General features: G+C 36.5%; 1 protein-coding gene across 6 annotated transcripts in view; it reads left to right on the top strand.

The window, feature by feature from the left end:
* UBP1 (upstream binding protein 1) overlaps nt 1-22,098 on the top strand; it is a 53,228-nt gene that overhangs the window by 28,858 nt on the left and 2,272 nt on the right. For 3 of the 6 annotated variants that reach the window (XM_082754959.1, XM_082754961.1, XM_082754964.1), the window contains 13 exons: nt 2,440-2,516; nt 5,180-5,285; nt 5,881-5,987; nt 7,621-7,773; nt 7,927-8,037; nt 8,584-8,691; nt 15,705-15,808; nt 16,555-16,609; nt 16,844-16,937; nt 18,024-18,114; nt 18,824-18,933; nt 19,597-19,739; nt 20,285-20,336. In XM_082754959.1, coding sequence (XP_082611085.1) covers nt 2,440-2,516; nt 5,180-5,285; nt 5,881-5,987; nt 7,621-7,773; nt 7,927-8,037; nt 8,584-8,691; nt 15,705-15,808; nt 16,555-16,609; nt 16,844-16,937; nt 18,024-18,114; nt 18,824-18,933; nt 19,597-19,739; nt 20,285-20,336 — 1,311 coding nt within the window. The remainder of the gene's footprint in view (nt 1-2,439; nt 2,517-5,179; nt 5,286-5,880; nt 5,988-7,620; nt 7,774-7,926; nt 8,038-8,583; nt 8,692-15,704; nt 15,809-16,554; nt 16,610-16,843; nt 16,938-18,023; nt 18,115-18,823; nt 18,934-19,596; nt 19,740-20,284; nt 20,337-22,098) is intronic. The other 3 variants (XM_082754962.1, XM_082754963.1, XM_082754960.1) reach the window with 2 other exon arrangements.

Raw genomic sequence — 22,098 nt, 5'->3', positions numbered from 1 at the left:
ACCTTCAGAAGTTCAACAAGCACAAGTGTCAAGTCCTGCACCTGTGGGGGGGAACAACTTCGTGCACCAGTACATGCTGAGGGCCACCCAACTGGAAAGGAGCTTGACAGAAAAAGACTTGGGGGCCCTGGCAGGCACCAAATTGAACAACAGCCAGCAAGGTGTTCTTGTAACAAAAGTGGCAAATGGTGTCATGGTCTTCATTAGGCAAAGTATTGTCAGCAGGTCACGGGAGGTGATCCTTTCCCCTCTACTCAGCATGAGTGAGGCCAGACTGGAAGTTCTTTGTCCTTTTATGGGTTCTCCTGTGCAAGAGAGATATGTACATACTGGAAAGAGTCCAGAGAAGGACCACAAAGATGATGGAGGGACTGGAGCAGCTCTCTGATGAAGAAAAGCCGAGGGAGCTGAGAGAAGAGAAGGCTCAGAGGGGTCTTATGTACAGATGCTTCAAGGGAGGGTGCAAAGAGAATGAAGCTGGGCTATTTTCAGTTTTGGCTAGTGACAGGACAAGAAGCAGTGGGCACAAACTGAAACACAGGTTCCCTTTGAATGTTGGGAAGCTCCTCTTTACATTGTGGATAACGGGGCACTGGCACAGGTCGCCCAGAGAGGTTATAGAGTCCCCATCTATGGAGGTAATTTAAAAGTTGTTTGGACTTGGTCCTGGGCAACCAGCTCTAGGTGTCCCTGCTTGAACAGAAAGGTTGGACCAGATGACCTCCGGAGGTCTCTTTCAACCTTAACTATTCTGTGATTATGTTATTTTTGTGAAAGAGGGTACTACCACAGTTCCAGTGTTAAACTTCAGCAGTTAAACTTCCTAGTGCCCTGTGTTATATTGTTCCTGTGACTACTTTTGAGGAAAGAGCAGAGTGCTCAGCACTGAAATGACTAGAATAATCAGTGCTGTACTGCTTTTCATACTTCAAAATCAGCTATGTGTCCAAAACTCCAGAATGGAATGTATCTTTTCCTTTGTCTCAAAAACTCACTAATACCATTTTTGCATTTTTGAGCCTCTCATATTCCTTGATTATTGCCTTCATCAAATCTTCCTTAATGCCATTTTGTACCTAAAATTTTACAAAAGAGAAAGGTTAGCAACACTTCTAGAGCAAGTGATCCGGTTGATTTTTTCTTTCTCGCCCTTTCAAAACAATGGTGGAGGAGAACAGAGAAAGTTTTGCAGGAATTTTATTAGTAGTGCTGAATTTAAAAAATCCATATGCTATGTATACACTCAGACGGGCTTGCATGTGTTATATTTCCATGTGAATAAAATAACACCGGTAATTGAATAAATCTTGATAATAGGAAAAAGTAGTCCTTATAAATATAAGAGTTGAAATAATCTGATGCTTTGCTCAGCTGCACGAGGTACATTTAATTTTTATATAGATTTATGTTACCAATATTCAAATGTTGCTGGAGTAAAAAATGCCTGCAGGTATATAGTGTAGGTACATAAATGGGCTAAGTGTGTTACAGCAAAACCAAAAGCCCCTGCGTTGTGGTTGTAGGTGACACCAATTGATGGAGCTGTGAAAGGAGTTGAAGAAATCATTTGCTTATTCGCAGAGGAAAAACAGCTGATTCTTTACCTTGTAGGGCAGGCCAATAAATATCTTCTAAATGTAGGAAATAATAGAATGTAAAGACTGTTTGGAGGGTAATACAGAAGGCAATGCATGTACTGCACGTGATCTCAGTGAATCTCTTGAAGTATTATTTTATCCTTTATTTTTAGTAAGGGAAGCATGATTTGCAAATGAATATGTGCTGCGCACATTGGAAGAAAAAGTCACTGTAGTTAAGATACATTCTAGCCTTCTCTGTTTTAAACACAACAGTTTGTCATATTGACTAGAAAAATGGGTTCACTCATATGAAATAACTGGTAACAAGCTCTTATGCTAAATGCTTATTTCTGAAATCATACAAAGCCTAACGATCATACAAAGGTAACAAGTACATGGACAAAATTAAACATGGGAGAACAGTATGTTTTGTATGAAGAGTATAAAAACTCACTTCATGCATTCAACATTGTTTCAGAAGACTAGGCTGTGGTTCTCAGTATGTTGCCTTTCATCAATTTCAAAAATGACAGAATTCAGCTTTTATGGTGTACTTTTTTTGGGGGGAAAGAAAAACAAAACCAGGAACGCACCAGAAAAAAAATACTTGCACTGAATGTAAAATGAAATGCTTAAGCTTTGGAAATATCTGTAGTTTGATATGAATCAAAAAAAAAATTGTTGTTGCACCAATTCCTGTGCTGTAAAGTGAACCTTCAGGTTCAAGTTCAGGCGTGAACTTTCAGGTACTGATATTCTTGTGTACCATATATGAACCAGAGGCTAATTTAGTTGAATTAAACACAAAATGGCTTTGTGATCTGACTGTTTTGTTCATACAAATTTTTTTTCTTTATAGGTCAGTCCTATGAAATACGGATGCTAGATAATCGGAAAGCTGGAGACATACCAGAAATCAATGGAAAACTGGTGAAGGTGAGAAGTTCTCCAGATAGTGTTACTAACAAACCTCTACTGATTGCATATGTAGAGAGCAGTATTTAACCTTTTATTGTACACTGACTCATGGAACGTGATGGACTAGCTGATCTGACCAATAAAAGTAGGCACAGAAGATCCTAGTGCTTAGTTTTGTTGGGTTTTGGTTTCAGGTTTACTACAAATTACAAGATTATATATGTATGCATTTCCCCTTTTATGAATGAGTTCATTTCATGTATCTTTAGATAACTGAAGGGGAGGTATCACTTCATTTAGTCTTTGTGCAGTGTGCAGTCTGATCTGCTTTAAGGTGAGATGAATCTCCACTAAATGTACCTGTGTGTTTCTGCGCAGTTAAACGAGACTGTGGTAACAGTGTTGAACTCATGAATATCTGAAGTTAGGGTAGATAAATCCAATACAGAGGCTGTATATTTTATGATTGTGTTTGTTTTTTGTTTTTTATTTTTTCTGCCAATGCTAGCTACTTGTTGAGTGACTGTTGACCAGTAGTATTAAAAGAAAAAAATCCAGTGCATAGAGTGCTTGTGTGTAGTGAAGGCAGCTTTTTTTTTTTTTTTTTTTCCATGTTAGGCTTGATACCTACTTGTCTGTAGACTTGTATCCAATGTCTTCTGAGCCATCTCTTTTTCCAGTTCATTAGGAAGTGTGGAAGGAAGCTAGAGGGTAACTCAGAAAGAAGAAGCGTAGTGAGCATGTTTATTAATACATGTAATGGAAAATGCACGTAGCCCAACCTGTGGTTTTTGGAACAGTGAGATATTGACATGTAGGAGATTAATTCATAGGAACTCCATGGACCTCTCTAATTCTGCTGCTCAATGAACAGTTTGTCCTGTAGCTAAACTCCTGTACTTAATCCATATTTGTTTCCTTATGCTTTAATATTATCAGAAGGATACTGTGAATCAGAGGTATTGCACAAAGTATAAGAATTGAGGCACAGTGAAAAATGTCCAATTCATGGTACAAATTATTAAAATAATTACTGTGGGGGGGGTGGGGGAGATAGGATTTTTCTCTTAAGCATCTGACAACTTTTATCAAATTTTCCAAAAAAAAAAAAAAAGAATCGTATTCGTGTTTTTTATTGGGGGAAGAAGGAAACATCTTTTCAATAAAGTTACTTTGACAGTGGTACTGCAAAATTACATCAGAATGGTGTGTCTGTGGGAGACTGAGTCTTTACCTGTCAGCTTTGGTCTATATCATTGGTGAAATTTGGCTGGCTTGTGTAGTCCTATGCTTTGCTCTTACTTGTCTGTGGGATGCTTGTTCAGAGATAATTTCAAGAAGTTCTAAGCAAAAGCATAAAGTTGGGATTTGTGAGCTCTACAATTAAAACTTTACAGCCTGGCATTTTGACTTGATGTAATAAGCCTGCTGCATATTTTGCCCCCTTAGGTGCTATTTCCATATAGCTTTGGAGAATCAGTCTGCTGCCATATGATAGGTTCATACATTAGTTATGAATCATTTGGTAGGTAGACTGGGACAAAGCAATGTAAGAGTTGAAAAAAGGAAACTTTCTTACAGCAAGGTGTTGTGGTGCTGCATCAGAAAAAAAAAAAAACTTAGGAAACTTAAATACTGGAATCCCAGAACTTGAACAAAGAAGACATTTCATGGTGGTGAAAGTGGCTCCAGATACTTTGAAGCTTCATAGCTGTCAAACAGTGCAGTGAAAAAGGGGCAGTGTGTTTGTGTGTATGCATATGCACTTTGTTACCTTTAAAATAAAACTAAGGAAATGTATCGTGAAGAAGAGGCACTTCATTTAGAAGTTGTACATTTGGTTTTGTTTTTACCAATTTTGTCCACTATTAATATGACCGTAGAAATGAAAGAAAATACTTCAAAAAAATTGTCTAAGTTTTGTTCATTCAGTATTAATTCATAAATACAACATATATATTTTTTCTTCTGTGCAACAAATTTCTTTGTATATGCATTCATACAGCAGAACAGAAATTTATTTAATATGGTTAAGAGCACAGTTGTAGCAGAACTGGTCACAAAAATAGGTATTGCTGGATAATTGCTTCTAGCTGATTAAAGTTAATCAAATCCTAGTATCTTTAAACGAATATTTTAGGTAGAAAAGCTCAAATAGTTTGGAAGTTGTTTATTATTCCTTGCTATTAACTAAAATAATAGATTTATTGTAAATACGTTTGTAAGTACTAGGAAGATTTTTTTATTAATTTCTTAAAACTTTCTGCAGTATTTCACAAAATTGCCCATTAAAAAATGGTCAAACTGTATTCACCCCTTTTCAGAATAAATGAAGGCTTTTGCTTTCTAAACAAGTTTTCTAAAACAAGTGTATGTAGCATACAGAATTGATACTGTGCTGTCAGTGTTGCTCTGTTTGCTGTGCATAACTTATAGTGACCTTAGAATATGCAATAAGATGTAAATTTTTTTTTGCACTTTTACCAAGTTTTCCTGCTGTTCAGTTTTATTTCTGTATTCTAGAATACTTAGGGATACTGATGGTTGTGAACTGTTTTGTTGTTGTTTTTGTTAATACCTATTTGTTAGCAGTATGGCTGTTTCAGAGTGCTTTAGTGGTCTATCTTCAGGCTATTTCTAGTAGTAATGTTGTGGCTCATCATTGTTTTCTTCTTCATTAGAGTATTATAAGAGTTGTGTTCCATGATAGAAGGTTGCAATATACAGAACACCAGCAGCTAGAAGGATGGAAATGGAACCGCCCTGGGGACAGACTTCTTGACTTAGGTATAATTGTTTCTATCTGTTGGAGTTATATTAGATTAAATACCCACATTTAAATTGAACATGGTCGTATTTCTGCTAGCACTGATGAAAAAAACGCAGACCAGTTTTCTGTGTGCCACTTTGTCTTAATGTATTTCAAACAAAAATGTTCTTACCACTTTCATATTCTTTTAAAACCTTTAAGTGTTGCAGAGGTAAGATTGCAATTCTGCAACTTTATACATTTAGTGCTCTTTGTAATTTTGATTCCTAAATATTACAGTTATTAGGAGAACACAGATAAAAGCAGACTGTGGAAATGGCTCCAATATGGTTTCTTTATTTTGCATTACTTTATAGTATTTGGTGCATAAGCTGTAGGTGGATGGGTGGGCAGGCTGGCAGGGGAGGAGCTCCCAAACGTTGAGCACTTTGTATGTTAAGTCTACTAAGATTCTTCAGATCAGTCCTGAGAAACTGTTTATGTTTAAGCTGGCAAAGCCCACATTTTCTCCCTTAATCGCATGTGCTCATGGTAACCTTGTATTACAATGTATTTCTAGTATTTTCTTGGAATATTATAATTTTAAAATATATACTACTTATTTTAATACAGATATTCCAATGTCTGTTGGAGTCATTGATATCAAGACAAATCCAAGCCAGCTCAATGCAGTTGAATTTTTGTGGGATCCAACAAAATGTACATCTGCTTTTATTCAGGTTTGAAACTTTACTTGACTGGATGTCTGTGTTTGGTGCCTTACAGGTCACAAACAACAGTATATTTGCATAAGTTGTATATTTGTGTATGTAAGTTTCTTGTTTGTTGTTTGTGAGATAGTCATTAAATACCAGCTTTTTAAGAAACACAGGTTCATAGCAACTAATCTGTAAGGGTTCCATGTTAGGTTTTTCAACTTAATTTGATCTTATAAAAGCAGCTTTTAGAAACAAAAGGTTTTCAAAAAGCTTTTTGAAGAAAGATTTCATGGTAAAAATATTTAGTTATCTGGAGTATTAAAATTCATTTATCGTAAATAACTGTCACTATCGCATTATTTTAGTTGGGAGACCCACTGTCCTATTGATGAGCTTCAACAGAAGCTTGGCTTGAGGATACAAAATGTTAATGTGCTACAAATAGGTCTTTAAACGTTCAGATAAGTTTCTTATATCAGTAGGCTTCCTCGTAGTAGGATTTTTGCTGTTTATTTTTTGATTTGATATTCAGGACAATTGAAGGTGCTTTCCTTGGAATTTGTTTAGAGTGTTTAGTTTTGCATTCAAATTTTTAGCCTACTTTTGTATCAGACTTGTTTTTATTATGGAGAAATAGTATAGAGTTTGAGGTAGCAATTTTTCTTACTGAGGCTGCCATAGGTTAAATGCAGCATTGTCAATAAATTAACTTTGATCTGGTGCAATCAAAGACATTTTTTCTGTTGACAGTTATATGATTACTAAAACATAGTGTTTTGTGAAGAAGTGTGAGATAAATTGGTTCTGATTATGCAAGTATAATTGCAGCATAGCAATTAGCTGCCCTGGCTATGCTTCAGTTTCCAATCTGTGGTTCTCTGTTTTTGAAGGCCACAGAAAGCAGAATAGTACTGCACATGGTCTTTAGCAGTGTAAGGTATGCTTCTGTCCATGGTGTTTAACTTGCCTAATATTCCAGAAGCAACCAAAAAATCAGGAGCACTGTCCAGTGAGATTAATTATAGCTCTTGCGGTTGCACTGATTTTTTCATTATGTATGTTTTAGGGTTATTTCTAGCTGATAAATGCAGTCTTTAGGCTGATGTAGTTTCAAAAGCATTTCAGGCAATTATATACTGGTTAAAAATCTGACTTTTACTGGAAGTTGGGCATATTTGAAAATACCTTGTGTTCACGTGAGATGAAAAACTCTTCCAGTCAGGGACCTTCTGTAGTTCTCGTAGCATTTATTACAAGTAACTCAAATTTACTGTAGGTATAACGTCTTTGACAATAGTATGTTGAAAAGTTTTTGTTATATTCATGGTAGATACAGTTGTCATGCGCATACATTTTTCTTAAGATCTAATGTGACAGCTTACAATTTCTCATTTAATAAGAATCTATAATGCCTTCTGGTTTTTGGAGCAATTTCAGTCACACACTTGTTTCCCTTCTTCCCTGCCAGCTCAAGTATAATGTTTTTGGCTTCGTTTGCAAATGGGCAGGAAAAAAAGATAGTCATGCAGCTTGGTCCTCAGATAGGCTGGGTCATGTTACTTGTCCTTAAAAATGTACTTGCTGTTGCTAACACCTAGTGAAATTCATGTATAGGACACTTTTGAGGGTTTTATTTGTGTGCTTATTTTTTCAGGTACATTGTATCAGCACTGAATTTACCCCTCGTAAACACGGAGGAGAGAAAGGAGTTCCTTTTAGGATTCAGGTTGACACATTTAAACAGACAGAAAATGGAGAATATACAGACCATCTGCATTCAGCCAGCTGTCAAATTAAAGTTTTTAAGGTAACAGTAGAAAACAGATACTTAATAAGTCTCTCAGAAGCTCTCATAAAGATGGGAGACATCTTTATGTTACTGCTTGACTTCTGTGATCAGATTTCAGTTATAAAGCTGTTTTACACCCACTTTTTTATTCATGTAACTGTTCATTTTTAGCCAAAAGGAGCAGACAGGAAACAGAAAACAGACAGAGAAAAGATGGAAAAACGAACTGCACACGAAAAAGAAAAGTATCAGCCTTCATATGACACCACAATTCTCACAGAGGTAACAAAAAAGAATTGTATCTGCTGAGGAGAAAATATATAGATACAGTATTGGAAAGGTTGGGGAAGAAGGAGTTCTACACAAAGATAGGCTCTTTATTTGACAAACTTGTCCAATGGACAGCAACATTAAATTTAAAGATTCTGTTTAGTAAACTTCATTTAGATTATAGATGCTTGTATTAACACACTCTAAGAACGAACACTATATGAGTGACTGCATTGAATCCTAGAGCAAGTCTTTTGGTACAGATCTAAAAAGCTTGCAGCTGAAAAGCCTTTTTAAAAAAAGGGGAGGGGGAATCTAGAATTTAATTATCTGCTAAGTTTGAGCTTCAGACTGTGGTGTTTTTTTTTTTTTTTTTTTTTTTGTAGATCGTGTAATATAAGGCCACAGCCTCAATAGGTTTTTGCATTTTCTTTTTATTTAAACACCAGTGAGTTCTATAGAGTTTTCTAAAGATTTCAGAAGTTTTGAAAAGGATTTTAGATCTTTCCTCGCTGTATAATGAAAAGAAATTGATCCAAATCTTTGGTGTTTGTCCAGATGAGGCTTGAGCCTATAATTGAAGATGCAGTTGAACATGAGCAGAAAAAGTCCAGCAAGCGGACTTTGCCAGCAGACTACGGTGATTCTCTGGCAAAGCGAGGCAGTGTAAGGGACTTCTGCTTATCTTTTCATTGTGCAAGATACCTTGTGCAGTGTTAGATATAGGAGAAACTTCCGTTATATAAAGTAAAAATATTTTGATTGCTGTGCCTTAATTTTATTCACTGTTATGTATACCAATTGCTCCATGTTGGTTTTTAGCAAAGGAATCCTTCCTAAATCTAACACTTAAGATAAATTGTTGCAGAGAGACTGTGTGACTTTCAAAAGTAAAGAGCTTTCAGTTTATGCAACTTTTAAGTGAAATAGCTTTTTGCTTTCCTGTATGTATGTAATTAGTGGAAATAAGAACAGCGAAATTTAGTCAAAATGTTTTGTCCCTTATTTCTGTTTACATTTGATCTAAGTTTCCATGTACATCATTATTTTTAAAATGACATGCAGCGTTGCAGATTTTTACCAATTTTTCCTTTTGCCATCTACATCTTGTGCTCCAAGCAGGTTTAATGCAGTTCAGAGCAGTCAGTCACTGTGTGTGTGCACTAACCCTGGGGTGGGGAGCAGTATTAAGTAATATGGGTTCCTTGGGGGATTCCCTCCCACCCCCTTCCCAGAACTACTGTAAGCAAAGAGCTGTCTGGAATTTACCTGCTAGTATTCTTGGCTGTGGGTGTTGTTTTGTTTTGTTGTTTTCTATCTTTTAAGATGCACCTTTAGGATTCTTTGGCAGCGCAGGCATGCAGATGGCCCGAGGTGGTGGGGAGAGGTATAGACAGGAGAAAACAGGATTTTAGCACTTCTGCTTCTAAAGAAAGTCTGAAGCATTTCTTGATCCTGCTCCTTGGAGAGATTTTTACTCTTTTCTTTCCTCCCTTGCTTTCATCTCTTCTTGTTGTAAGTACTTCATTGAAATAATTATTGCTTATAGGAAGGATAGAAGGTACTTTACAGAGTTGTGACGTATCAGTTGTCGCAATTAAGACAAACTATAGCCAAACAATTCTTGAAAGTTGTCTAAACTTCTTAACAACCTCTGTACAAAACTCTTGAAATACGAAGTTAAAGTGTTACATTAATCACAGTGAAGAAAAATTGAGCTAGGGCAGCTAGTACTGGACTTGTGATGAGTATAAAGAGTGCATTTCTTCACTTCCTGCATTTACAGAATAGTCATCTTCCTTAAGGCTTTGCTTCTCTTAAGCTTTGAGCACCCTGATTTTCTTAATGTCTCCCCCCACTTCCAGTAGTATTTTGTGATGATGCCTGTGATCAAGCATCTTTTTTCTGCTCTGTATGCTGTGCCATGTTCCATGTCATTTTTGCTCCATGGTACCTAAAACTGAGCACAGCTTAAGTCTTGCCAGTGTCAAGAGAATTGGAAAGCTTACTTGGTTTGTGGGTCATGTAATGCTGTATCAAAATTAGTCGGCTGAATATGAGCCAGCAGTGTGCTCAGGTGGCCAAGAAGGCCAACAGCATCCTGGCTTGTATCAGAAGCAGTGTGGTCAGCAGGTCTAGGGAAGTGATCGTCCCCCTGTACTCGGCTCTGGTGAGGCCGCACCTCGAGTACTGTGTTCAGTTTTGGGCCCCTCGCTACAAGAAGGACATCGAGGTGCTCGAGTGTGTCCAGAGCAGGGTGACGAAGCTGGTGAGGGGCCTGGAGAACAAGTCCTGCGAGGAATGGCTGAGGGAGCTGGGTTTGTTCAGCCTGGAGAAAAGGCAGCTCAGGGGCGACCTTATTGCTCTCTATAGGTACCTTAAAGGAGGCTGTAGTGAGGTGGGGGTTCGTCTATTCTCCCATGTGCCTGGTGACAGGACAAGGGAGAATGGGCTAAAGTTGCGCCAGGGGAGGTTAGGTTGGATATTAGGAAGAACTTCTTTACTGAAAGGGTTGTTAGGCATTGGAATGGGCTGCCCAGGGAAGTGGTGGAGTCATCATCCCTGGAGGTCTTTAAAAGATGTTTAGATGTAGAGCTTAGTGATATGGTTTAGTGGAGGACTTGTTAGTGTTAGGTCAGAGGTTAGACTCGATGATCTTGAGGTCTCTTCCAACCTTGAAATTCTGTGATTCTGTGAAAATTGCTTGCTTTTTCTGTGGTGTTGTCATACATGTTGATTCAGGTATGAATTGGGTGAGCAATGACCCACAGGCTATTGTGGAATAACAGCTACTTACAGCTTTTCAGTTCTCATAATTCTGCAGCTGATTCTTCCTGTTTTGCATTTGCCCTTAATAAAATTCTGCCTTGAGATTGCTTGTTCAGTTTGTTCAGGCCATTTTGAACTTCATTCCTGTATAATGAAACACTTTCAGCTTTGCTAATTTAATTTAATCTGCAAATATAACATACGGTCTGTTCCATCACACATCACACATCCATTTTTGCTGTACTCTTAGTAAAACCTTAGTAATTACTACAAAGTTAGTATTATTTTTAACTCTGAGTATACAACTTGCTTGCTAGGGAAAGAGTAACTATTCTACAGCTAGAAGGATGCTTCATCAGACTTCTGTCACCAGGCAGGCTTGACTTTGTAGGCCTTGTAAATATGGACAGGGAATGAATGACACACGTCTCTACTTAAATCAGTTCTGGCCTTGGAAATCCTTTTTCCCAGATTTAGCCATTTACTAAATCAGAAGGTGTGTCTGTATCTGACTTGCCTCATATATGCAGATCAGATATATGCAGATGCATGTGCTGTTTAAACTATCACAGAGAAAAACTAGAGGCCTGTTTTGTTAAGGTATGAGGATTCACACTTGCATACATATTATGGTCTTTATATATGAGGGTTCTTGTACATGTGTCAAAGGAACTGTAGCTCCATTACGGAAGGAAAACGAGATTGCTTGGAATGCTTTCCCTGACAAATGTGTGTTGGCTGTTACTTAGCATGCACTTTTTCCTAGAAGCTCAGAAATAAGTTTTTGTTGCCTCTTCATGAATTGTAGAAATTTAGCTCAGTCCACTCTGTAGTTCTCTTCCTTTTTCAAAGCTGGGTATTGTTATCTTCCTCCTACACCTCACCTACTCTATAGGCTGTCTTTTTTTGTTCCTTGCGTTTTGCATCTCTTTTTACATGTTTGTCGTTTTATTGTGCCCCTCCAAGATTCTACTGTTTGCTGGTTATATCTAATTCTGTTCCTTTCTTCCTGTATGATTTCTTCCAGCTCAGCCACAATCCCAGCTGGACAAATTGGTCTCTTCACGATTTAATTTGTGATTCTAACACAACACTGTACAAAGAGTTGGGAAACTTCCTTTCTGAACGGGTGCTTGCTTTCTGAGCAGTCACTCCACTCTGTTCTTCTCATATCCTTTCCTAGGAACTAGAGGCTTTGTCTATTACTGTCATCTGTCTTTCCCCTCTCATTCATTTTCATAAGAATGTGCTTTTCCATTATTCATTTTTTTTCCACCTCATGTTTCAAAATTCAGTGCAGTCACCACAATTTCTTCAGTGTTTATCATAGTATTTTCAAAACAGACACGCATAATTAAACTACTTGTTAAGACTGTGTTGTACTATGGACAGTTTACTTTTTCCATAGAGGTAAAAGGCTACAAACTTAACACTGCCTTTTTGACCTCAGAGCAGATGTTTATGGACAGGTGACTTTCATCCAGGGGCCATCTTATGAAAGAGGTGCCCTATATTTTTGTCTTTCAAATATATAGAACCTAGAGTTTATCTGACGAAGAAGGAAAAAAAAAAAAACACACACACACACACAAAAACAAATAACAACAAGAACAAAACCAAACAAAAACAGGATCTTTTTCCTGGTTTGAATTTGAAAAAGCAGTATCTTGATTGATTGCTATATTAGTATACAATGAATTATATGTCACAAGATAGAATGTATAAAACTACAATTTGATTAAACTTGGTCAAAATGTCTATTTTTACAAATACAGTTGACTATAAAATACACATGGAAGTTGGAAGACTTCCAGGTATAGGCCTTGAAATGAATTGGAGCATTAAGTTTTGGATGTGAAAGATTGGTGCAGAAGTTAAATATTTTCTATAAGCAACTTAAATTTAGAATATGAGACCTTCTCGAGGCCATATGAGTCAGAAAGTAGAGCTGGGACAAAACTGATATAGCAACAAAAACATACAGTACTGCTTGTTTGTTTCTCTTTACCTCTGTACTTCATATAGTGGCATACAGGATGTTATGTGGGTGACTTTACATTATGGGAATAACTTCTTTACTTCTGCTTTCAGAATAATTAAGTCTGTATGAGTAGAAGTTTTTCACTTTGGACAAGAAGGACTGCAGCTGCTTAGGGCAAGAACCCTTTATTTTATAGGTTTCTTGAAAAAGCTCTAATGTAATAAAATTGCTGCCCTGTTCTCCAAAGATGATGCTATGAGCCTTGGTTTTGTGATGATTTGGTATTTGAATGATGGACTTCTTTGCCAAAGTTCATTTTTACTCTATTGTAAAGCATGAATTTGGGCGTACTCTAATAGACTGGAAGTAGGAAGGGAAAGGACAGTAAACAATGGCTTAGAAAAACTTGAATTTTTGCAGCTCTTCAAAAGTTAAGAACATTGAGTTTGAATGCCGCATATCCCGAGTCTGAAAAGTCATACTTGGAAAGAAAGTCTTCCATTTTAGCTCAGTAAAACCATGAGTTAAGTTTATAACTTCATTTGTATCCCATAAAGAAGGATGTTAAAGATAGGAAACCAATATAATTTTCTCTTTATCAAGAACTAATCAGTGTTCAGAGATTAAGGCATAATTGTATCAGTGGTATTGTATAAGTGTACTAGTAACGGAGGGCAGTTAGTACTGAGACCTTTGGTTACCTCAGTTTTGGGTGTAAGAATGTAAGAAATATCCTGCTGGATCAGATCACAAGTCTGTAAAGAAAGTCCTGTGCTCTGTATCTGGCAGTGGCAATTTGTAGATGATGTTTTGTGAGAGCCCTCAGCAGGGAAGTCTCGGCACTTTTTGTGGTCCCCTCCCCCCGTAACTCCCTGTGTCCAGAACTGTCACGTGGGATATTAGGAAGCACCTCTTTGCTGAGTCTTAATGACTGTTAATGGATTTGATACCCAAACATTTGTCTAAACCTTTTTCTGAATCTGATAGGATTATGAAGTGTGGGACAGTTGTACATGTGAATGGTTCCAAAAACCTTAAGCAGATTGAGTTAGTTGCTATAAGACACTTGAAGAATATATGCTGTAGCCATTTTTATTTTTACTTTTTATTTTTCACGCTAGGCTTTTTTGTACCTTGAACCTTACAGAATTAAGTGTCTCAATGCTCAAACGTTCTTTTTTTCCCTCCACAACCTATGTGACAGAAGAACTGAGCCAATGGACATGTTGCAGGATTAGTATTATCACTACTTTTTTTTTTTTTTTTTTTTTTTAACCAACAGATTCAGTGTTGGTAGATAATATTTTTGCAGGAAGAGGAGTTAAGAACAGGGCGTTAAGTGTGTGTATAGGAGAAGGAAGGCTACTCTCTTCTGGTTGGGAACTTTTTTCTGAAATGTGTTGTTGTTTTTTTCCTGTGTTTAAACTCAGGCTGTTGTTGTGAACAACTTAACTAATTTTGAAGGAAAGCAACATTAACTGCAGTACATGACTTGGAAATGTTCAAAGCCTGTTCTCTTGACACTGATGCATTCTTCTTTGCCCCTGAAGTGAAATAAATGTTGAACCCTATCTTCAAAGGAGTAGTGGTTAAGGATGTACAACTTGAAACTGTGCGTCCAGATAAACAACTCGCACTGATATTTAGTCAGCGAATCTCAGAAAATTAAGGAAAATGCATTTAACTTCAAAAATATTTCAGCAGAACAAAGCTAATATTATTATGTTGAGCTTCTATTTTACAATTATGTTTGTGGAGCGTGTAATTATTTGAGGTGAAATTTAAACTTAGCTTGAAGAGAAACAACAGAAGGGAAATGCACAGAATAGAAGGAATCATGAGTAACACTATAAGGCCATGGAAAGCTTGCTTTGTAGGGACGGCACTGGTTGTAGTTGAAATGCTGTTAACTGTTTTACAGAAGATTACAGCCAGCATTAGGCTTACCTATGGTTTCCCTCAGCTAGTGAAAGGATCTTTCAATGGAAAATTGTTGAAACATGTTTCTATGAAGTCATACTTGTTTCTACCTCCCCTCCCTCTGCACTGCTATGATACAACTCTGGAAACTTCCCTACAGGGTATTTATTTAGTTGGTTTATATATTAGAAATCTTTGTTGTTTTAACAGGCATGGTCTTAGCTTACTTTATCTTGGGCAGCTTGGTTGTTTTAATACTGTCTTTGAACATACCAGAATCAGTTTGTTTTTTGGTTTTATTTAAAGCGATGAATTTGCAAGGGTATTAGAAACACTAAAAGCTAGTGTCAAAGAGCTTTTATGATAATGGTTTAAAAACTATCCAAAAGAAGACTTTAAATTAGATAGCTGGTTCATTATACACTTGTCATGGCATAAATTTGCGCATAACAATTCCAGTTTAGAAAAAGCAGTATGTGTAGCATAATTTTAGTCCAGCAGTAAATTAATATATATTTTTTACTATTTAACAACATTTCTAATGAAAATTCTAGGTGTATTTAATTGCTTCCAGGGCAGCTTTGTTAGATTTACCAGCAATGTGAAATGTAGCTTCAGAGTTCTCCTTACTCTTGCTGAACTGCTGTTTTGTACCTGGAGTTTGAACAGTCCTTTCATGCAAGGATGAAGGGATGTGTTTGAGCAGATGGCTTGGGGTTAGTTGGTTTGGTTTAAACTGAGTAATCTATGCAGGTTCTCTGTCAGTTCCACCACTAATACCTTCACTGTGTTAACTGTGAAGGTACATATTTAAGTCTTCTTGAAAGAACAAGTTAAAATTGATTCTTGCCTGGAGTATCTGCATGTAATGTGTGGGATGGAGGGAATCTTTATTTACAGAGCAAAAGTCTGAGTGGGAAGAAAAAATCTGGGTCTAAGTGGAAGAACTATGCATCAGAATAAAAACTGTATTGTTAAAGAATTAAATCCAAATTTCTCTTACCTTCAGTGCTCACCATGGCCTGATACTCCTACGACATTTGTAAACAACAGTCCTACTCCTGCTCCAACCTTTACCTCTGCTCAACATAATACCTACAGTGTCCCAGACAGGTCAGTTTCTTTTTCTGTAACTGAGATTGCATTTTTAAATCAGGCATATTCAAAAGTGCTTTCTGAGTGAGTTCAGAAGCTTGTTACTTTTTCCTGATTTCACTGGGGAATGAGAGAGATTTTATTGTTTTGTCTTACATATTTATTTTAGAGTGTGACACATGCATCATGTGATTCAATTATAATGTAACTTATTTTGCTTTAACATTTTTCTTCCATGCTGTTCACTGCTGAAAACTTTTCTTCTCATCCTTTGGCATATAGCAAATACTTGACCTTTTAACTATACCAATTTAGGTCTTGTCAGTGTATGGAAACTATTCAGCTTTTTTTCAGTAAGAACAGTCTCCCATTTCCCTCATACAGGTAATACAATATGAAGGAAAAAAAAATCTTTACCAGCTTTATAACAGAAATTGTATTAGTAAAAACGTGTTGCATTGAGGTATTGATTAAACTGGGATGATCAAGGAATAATTTACAGTGGTATTGTCTGTATTCTTTTGTTTAGTATGCCTTGTATTTTACTACCTCTTCTTCAGTCATCCTTTAAGACAACTAAATGACCACATATCCTCCTGTGACTGTTGGTAAAGCTGCTTCTCCAGTTGATAAAGAATACACAGATATGAACCAGATGATTTGCATATCAAAGTGTAATGATAGTTCTCTTGATTTTAACTTTAATACTCCCAGACTATGCAGCATTTAATTTATTTTAATACTTTTTTTTCTGTCCTCTGTAGTAATTCCTCCTCCCCAAATCATCAAGGAGATGGAACCTCTCAAGGATCTGGAGATGTGAGTGTTTGCTTTCTGCTATTTACACTGGCTCTATTTGCACAAAGGCAGATATTTGTGTTAGTATATTTGATTTATACATGCCTAGACATTAATAGGTATTCAGGAAAAGTGTTTAACTGAGGTTTCTTTTTTTCATTATTTTGGGGTGTTTTATCTGTATTTCCTTTTTTTTTTTTTTTTTTTTTTTTTTCTCCCGATAAAAATTATCACATCCAATCTTGTTTCTTACAGCAGCTTCATCCTTCAGCCACAATCCAGGAAACTCAGCAATGGTTGCTCAAGCATAGGTTCTCTACTTATACAAGGCTTTTTTCAAATTTCTCAGGTATCTAAAACTTATTATTTATTTAGAGTGTTTGTGCTAATGAGCAAGTTTTGTGTGGAAAATTGCTCTCTAAAAATAAAATGGAACCAATATGTATTGTAGCTTATTGTGTATAATTTGCTTGTTAAGTGTTTAATTTTCAATGACAAAGACCTGTGGAGGAAATCCTTAAACCAGTTCTTTTTGATTATAGTCTTCATATGTTCATGAAAGTCTAATACTAGCTGTCTGATACATTTCCTTTGAGGCAGTAGACCCATTTTAGTTCTTATTATAGTACTTCAACTTTTATTATTATTATTACGATAGTATTTACAGGTAATGATAACAAAACATTCTTGCTGTTTTTTCATCTATGAATTCCTAGATCATCTGTGGATTGCTTCCATAATAAAAGCCGTCTTTTTTTTTTTTTTTTTTAAATCTATTACAATTACTGATTTTCCAGACTGTTGTTTTCTTCGTTGACACCGATGCTGCTTCTAAGAAATACGTTTCCTTCCATTTTGTGTTTAAAACTGCTTAATATCATTTATTGAAGCTTCCTTTTCTGAAGTAAGTGTTCTGGGAAGTAGTTGTTTTCACAGCTCACTTATTCCCAGGATCTTTTCAAAAAGAACTGCTTTTAGATGGAAGTATCCCACAGGATGTTGATTTACTGGTTTGACTATGCTGATTTAGTTATGCCACCCTTTAGCAGCATCTCCTATATATGAGCACAACGTAGTAACTTAAGTGCATGCAGGGTAGGTATTAGTTTGAGTAATGAGTATATTTGAGCAATTTAAGCTGTTGTCTGGATAGAAAACGAATACCTATATCTCTACTAAAATTGTGTGTCTTGCAGATTCTGTACTTCTAAGATGTGTACACCATCATGAAAAACTAGTCACCTTTAGAAAATCGGTCATATTTTCATAGTGCTAGCTAGGTAGTGGCTATTAAAAATGTTGCTTGCTTGTTCATGTTTGCAGGATTCCACTTTTATGGTTGAATTTGTTATCCTGGTTTAAATGAATTTACAATTTCTTTTTAAAAGCAGAAATATTCTAAAACAAACTTAGTAAAATCCTCGTGTTTCTCCAGGTGCTGATTTATTAAAGCTGACAAGAGAAGATCTGGTACAAATCTGTGGTCCAGCCGATGGAATTCGGCTATACAATGCACTGAAATCCAGGTAAAACCTTGAATGTGCCGCTGATTGGGTTTTGTTGTATCACACACTGCAAGAGCACTCCCTTCCTTGGAGCGGAAGGTTGGGAAGCCAGTGCTCAGTGGCTGGATGAGCCTTTGTGCCTGCATGAGCTTTCCCAGAATCTGGCAGATCCTTTCACATTTAAAAAGCAACTCCGTGTCCTGGGCAGACCGCAGATGAGATGCAGGTGCTGATGGGTTCAGAAGTAAACTGTAAGACTAGTACCAGTGCAGTTGGGCAGTGCCAGTTTCTTGAAGAAATGAATTTGTTGCCATAACACAAAACCTCTCATTTAGGTGAACTCAGAACAACCTGAGGCTTGACTACTAAAAAGTTGACTACTAAGACATACAGCATCCCAACTATCTGTCTGATTCTGACTGAAATGGGTATACAGTTCCTTTGTGGGACTTGTTGCTATTCAGCTATGTTCCAGGATTCCAACAAGCAGTGTCATGATGAACTCAAAATTTACTGATACTGTTTAAATCTGGTGTGGTAGCATCTGTGAAACCACTTACTGATAGTGTGATATCAAATCACTGTTTCTTTTGTCTGAGAAGAAAAGCATTTCAAGTATACTTCTCTATGCTGTTAACATAGAAAAAAAAAAACCTACCTTTGCAAATTGGTTTCCATATTTCCAGGGCAAGCAAGCTTTTGTGTAAACCGTGATTTGTTTGACTTGCAGGTCTGTTAGGCCCCGTTTAACAATCTATGTCTGTCAGGAGCCATTAAGGAGCGTACAACTGGAAACACAAGATGCAGGCAACGGTGATAGCAGCAATGGTGCAATATATGGTATGGTACATACGGGTCTCTTTATGTAACGTTTTTCGTATCTTAAAAATATAAAAGATAGCTGGTGTATTCAGAATGACACAGCTGTCCAGTAACATTGTAGGACCTGAAAAGCTTTCAAGGTTAAATTATTGATTTTTCAGTCCACTGATAAAACTAACTGTAGTTAATTGGATAGTTAATTAAGAAATATTCAAATTAGCTGTGCTGTGTTGTACAGCCAAGATATTAACTAGATGCATGTAGATGAATATAAAAGTGAAAGCAAATTAAAGACTTAATGTTCTTAGCAATGTTTAATTATGTTTCCCTGTCATTTTCTGTGCAACTAAGCTAAAACTGGTACAGCTTTGACAAGTAAACAGCCAAGCAGTGTACAAGGTTATGGTTATTAGCACAGGGGTACCATGTTAGTTTCCGGGAACTAGCGGTTGTTTCAACATACATGGGACCTTAATGTTTAATTGTAAATTTGTGTAAATCATACAATTAAGGGACTGCAACTACCTGCTTGTTAGGCAAGTACACAGGGAGAGTGGACGTAAGGCATTTAGGTTTTAAGATTTTTGAGAGCCAGGGATATACACGATTTCCATTTTTTTTCATGTAATAACTTGTTCCTAATTAGCACACTGTCTATCTATATGCTTTTTTCCCTTGTAGTTTATCATGCAATCTACTTAGAAGAAATGGCAGCCTCAGAAGTCACACGCAAGCTCGCTTTGGCATTTAATATTCCTTTGCATCAGATCAACCAGGTTTACAGACAGGGTCCCACTGGCATCCACATTCTTGTTAGTGATCAGGTAAGAGAAATTTTATTTTCTTAAAAAATGCTTTATTTATGAATTCATGAGAATGAAGACTTTTCTTATGCTTGCTTCTTTATTACTATGTTTTCTGTTTGGTAATGCAACATGTTTTTTTTTTTTTTCTCTTGTACCTTGTAAGGAGCCTTTAACTACCTTTAAATGTCAATTCCTCTACCTGAATAATCTCAAACTACGAGAAGAGAAGGACTTCCGAGTCCCTAGTTCTGAGATGATGCAGTAATTACTTAGTGTGTATTTATTTTGTATATGCCCAAAGGCACATTAAGTACTGTTGACTATGGCTTACTCTAGCATCTGCTACATATATTTAGACTTCAAAAACAGCCAACAGTAATAGGTTCCTAACTGGTTGTCACATGATTAACAAGCAGTACTTACGACAGAAATATGTTTAAATTTAATTTGGTATATGCTTGTCACAGCTGAATAAAACTAAAAGTATGCAGTTGCTTATAAAAGGCTTTGTTTAGTATCTGATGTAATTATCTTCTGCATAATAAAAATATGATTTTTTTCAGATGGTTCAAAACTTTCAAGATGAGAGTTGTTTCCTATTCACCACAATAAAAGGTACAGTGTCTTTTAATGACAGCTAAAAACAAAAATGTTTATTCCACTAAGGAGTTTTGCTTAAAGCAGAGTACTGTTCTAGTAACTTCAATGAGCAAAGAGAAATGGCAGTTCCAGTAAAGGCAGACTTGCCAAAAAACTACATGCAGTAGTGGCAGAAAGTGTATATGAGTTACTCCTCTTAGCCAGACCTTTCAGTCCCTATGTAGCGCTGCAGTTCTACCAAGCTTTTAGTACAGACCAGTGCAGTGCTCAGTAATAAGTCTCTTATAATTCAGTCAGCTGTTACTGACTAGTGCTTGCTGTTCATAAGTGTTGAGAAAGGTTTCAAAATTAAAAAAAAAAAAAAAAAAGAGAAAGGAAGAGAGAGAGAGAAAGGAAGGGAAGGAAAAAGTGAGAAAGAGAAAGCAAAAGAAGAAAGGAGAGCAAAAGAAAGAGGAGGAGATATAGAAAGGAGTAAGGAAAGAGGGAGAAAGGTCAAAAGAGAAAGAAAAATGAAAGAGTAAGAGAAGGGAAAAGAAAGGAAGAGGAAGGAAGGTAAAAAGGAGAAAGGAAGAAAAAGGAAAAAGATGGAAAGAAAGGATGAAGAAAGGTAAGGTAGAAAAAGGAAAAGCATTAGAGGGAGATGAAAAAAGGAAGGAAAGAAGAAAAAGAAAACAGAAAAAGATGGGGAGAGAAAGAAAGGGAAAGAAGGAACGTGAAAAGGAGAAGAGAAAGGAAAGGAGGGAGAAAGAAGAAAAGGACAGATGAAGTTAAAGAAGAAAGGAGAAAAAACAGGAAGAAAAGAGAGGGTAAAAGATTGAAAGAGGAAAAGAAAGAAATAAAAAGGAAAAAAGGAAGAGAGCAAGCAAGAGAGAAAGGAAGGAAGAAAGCAGAAAAGAAAGAAGAAAAAGAGGCAGAGGGAAAAAGCAGAAGAGGAAGAAAAAAGGAAGGAGAAAGATGGAAAGAAATGAGTAAGAAAAAGGAAAAGAAGCATAAAAAGACAGTGAAAACAAATAAAAGGAGAAACTGAGAGAAAAAGAAAAGCGAAAGAAAGGAGAAAGAGGGAAAGAAAAGAGAAAGGGGGAAGGAAAAAGAAGGAAGGAAAAAAAGAAAAAAGAAACAAAGGAAAAGAGACACAGCAAAAGAGAATGAGAAGGAGACAGGAGGAGAGGAGGAGGAAAGAAAAGTACAGAGAAAGGAATTTAGAATAATTACAGAAGAAAAAGAAGAAAGAAAAAGAAGGTGAGGGAGGGAGAAAATTGAAAGAAAGGAAGAAAAAAGAAAAAGACCAAGCAAGAAAGAGGAAAGGAGGAAGAGAAAGAACAAAAGAGAGGAAGGTAGCAGAAAAGAGAAAGAAAAAGTGGAAAAGGGAGAAAGGGAAGAAAGGAGAGTGGAAGAAAAGAAAAAAAGCCATGAGAAGAGGGGAAGAGGAAGAAAGTAAGGAGAGAAAGAGGAAGAAGAGAGAATGAAAGAGAGAATAGAAAAGAGTGTTCATTAAGATGAATGCCATGCTTCCTTAGAATCAAATTTATTTCTGGTAAAACTTACCACAAAATTGACATAATCAATGGACAAGGTTGACTGTGATTTTACCTACAGAAACTGACCCAATTTTTAAGAGCCAGTTACGAATTGTTAATCGTAACATTTTTGCTTCAGCGTAAGGAAAAAAAAAAAAGTTTGCTGTAGATCAGCTGGATGTCTTCTTCACTTTACAAGCATTCTAGTTTGAAACCCATTGTTTTGTAGAATAAAATCTATTCCTGTCACTAATGATTGT

The sequence above is a fragment of the Aythya marila genome, assembly GCF_965140915.1.
Source record: "Aythya marila genome assembly, chromosome: 2".
In the NCBI taxonomy this organism is placed as follows: Eukaryota; Metazoa; Chordata; class Aves; order Anseriformes; family Anatidae; genus Aythya; species Aythya marila.
The sequence above is the reverse complement of the archived record's forward strand: the minus strand, read 5'-3'. Positions and strand labels throughout refer to the sequence as shown.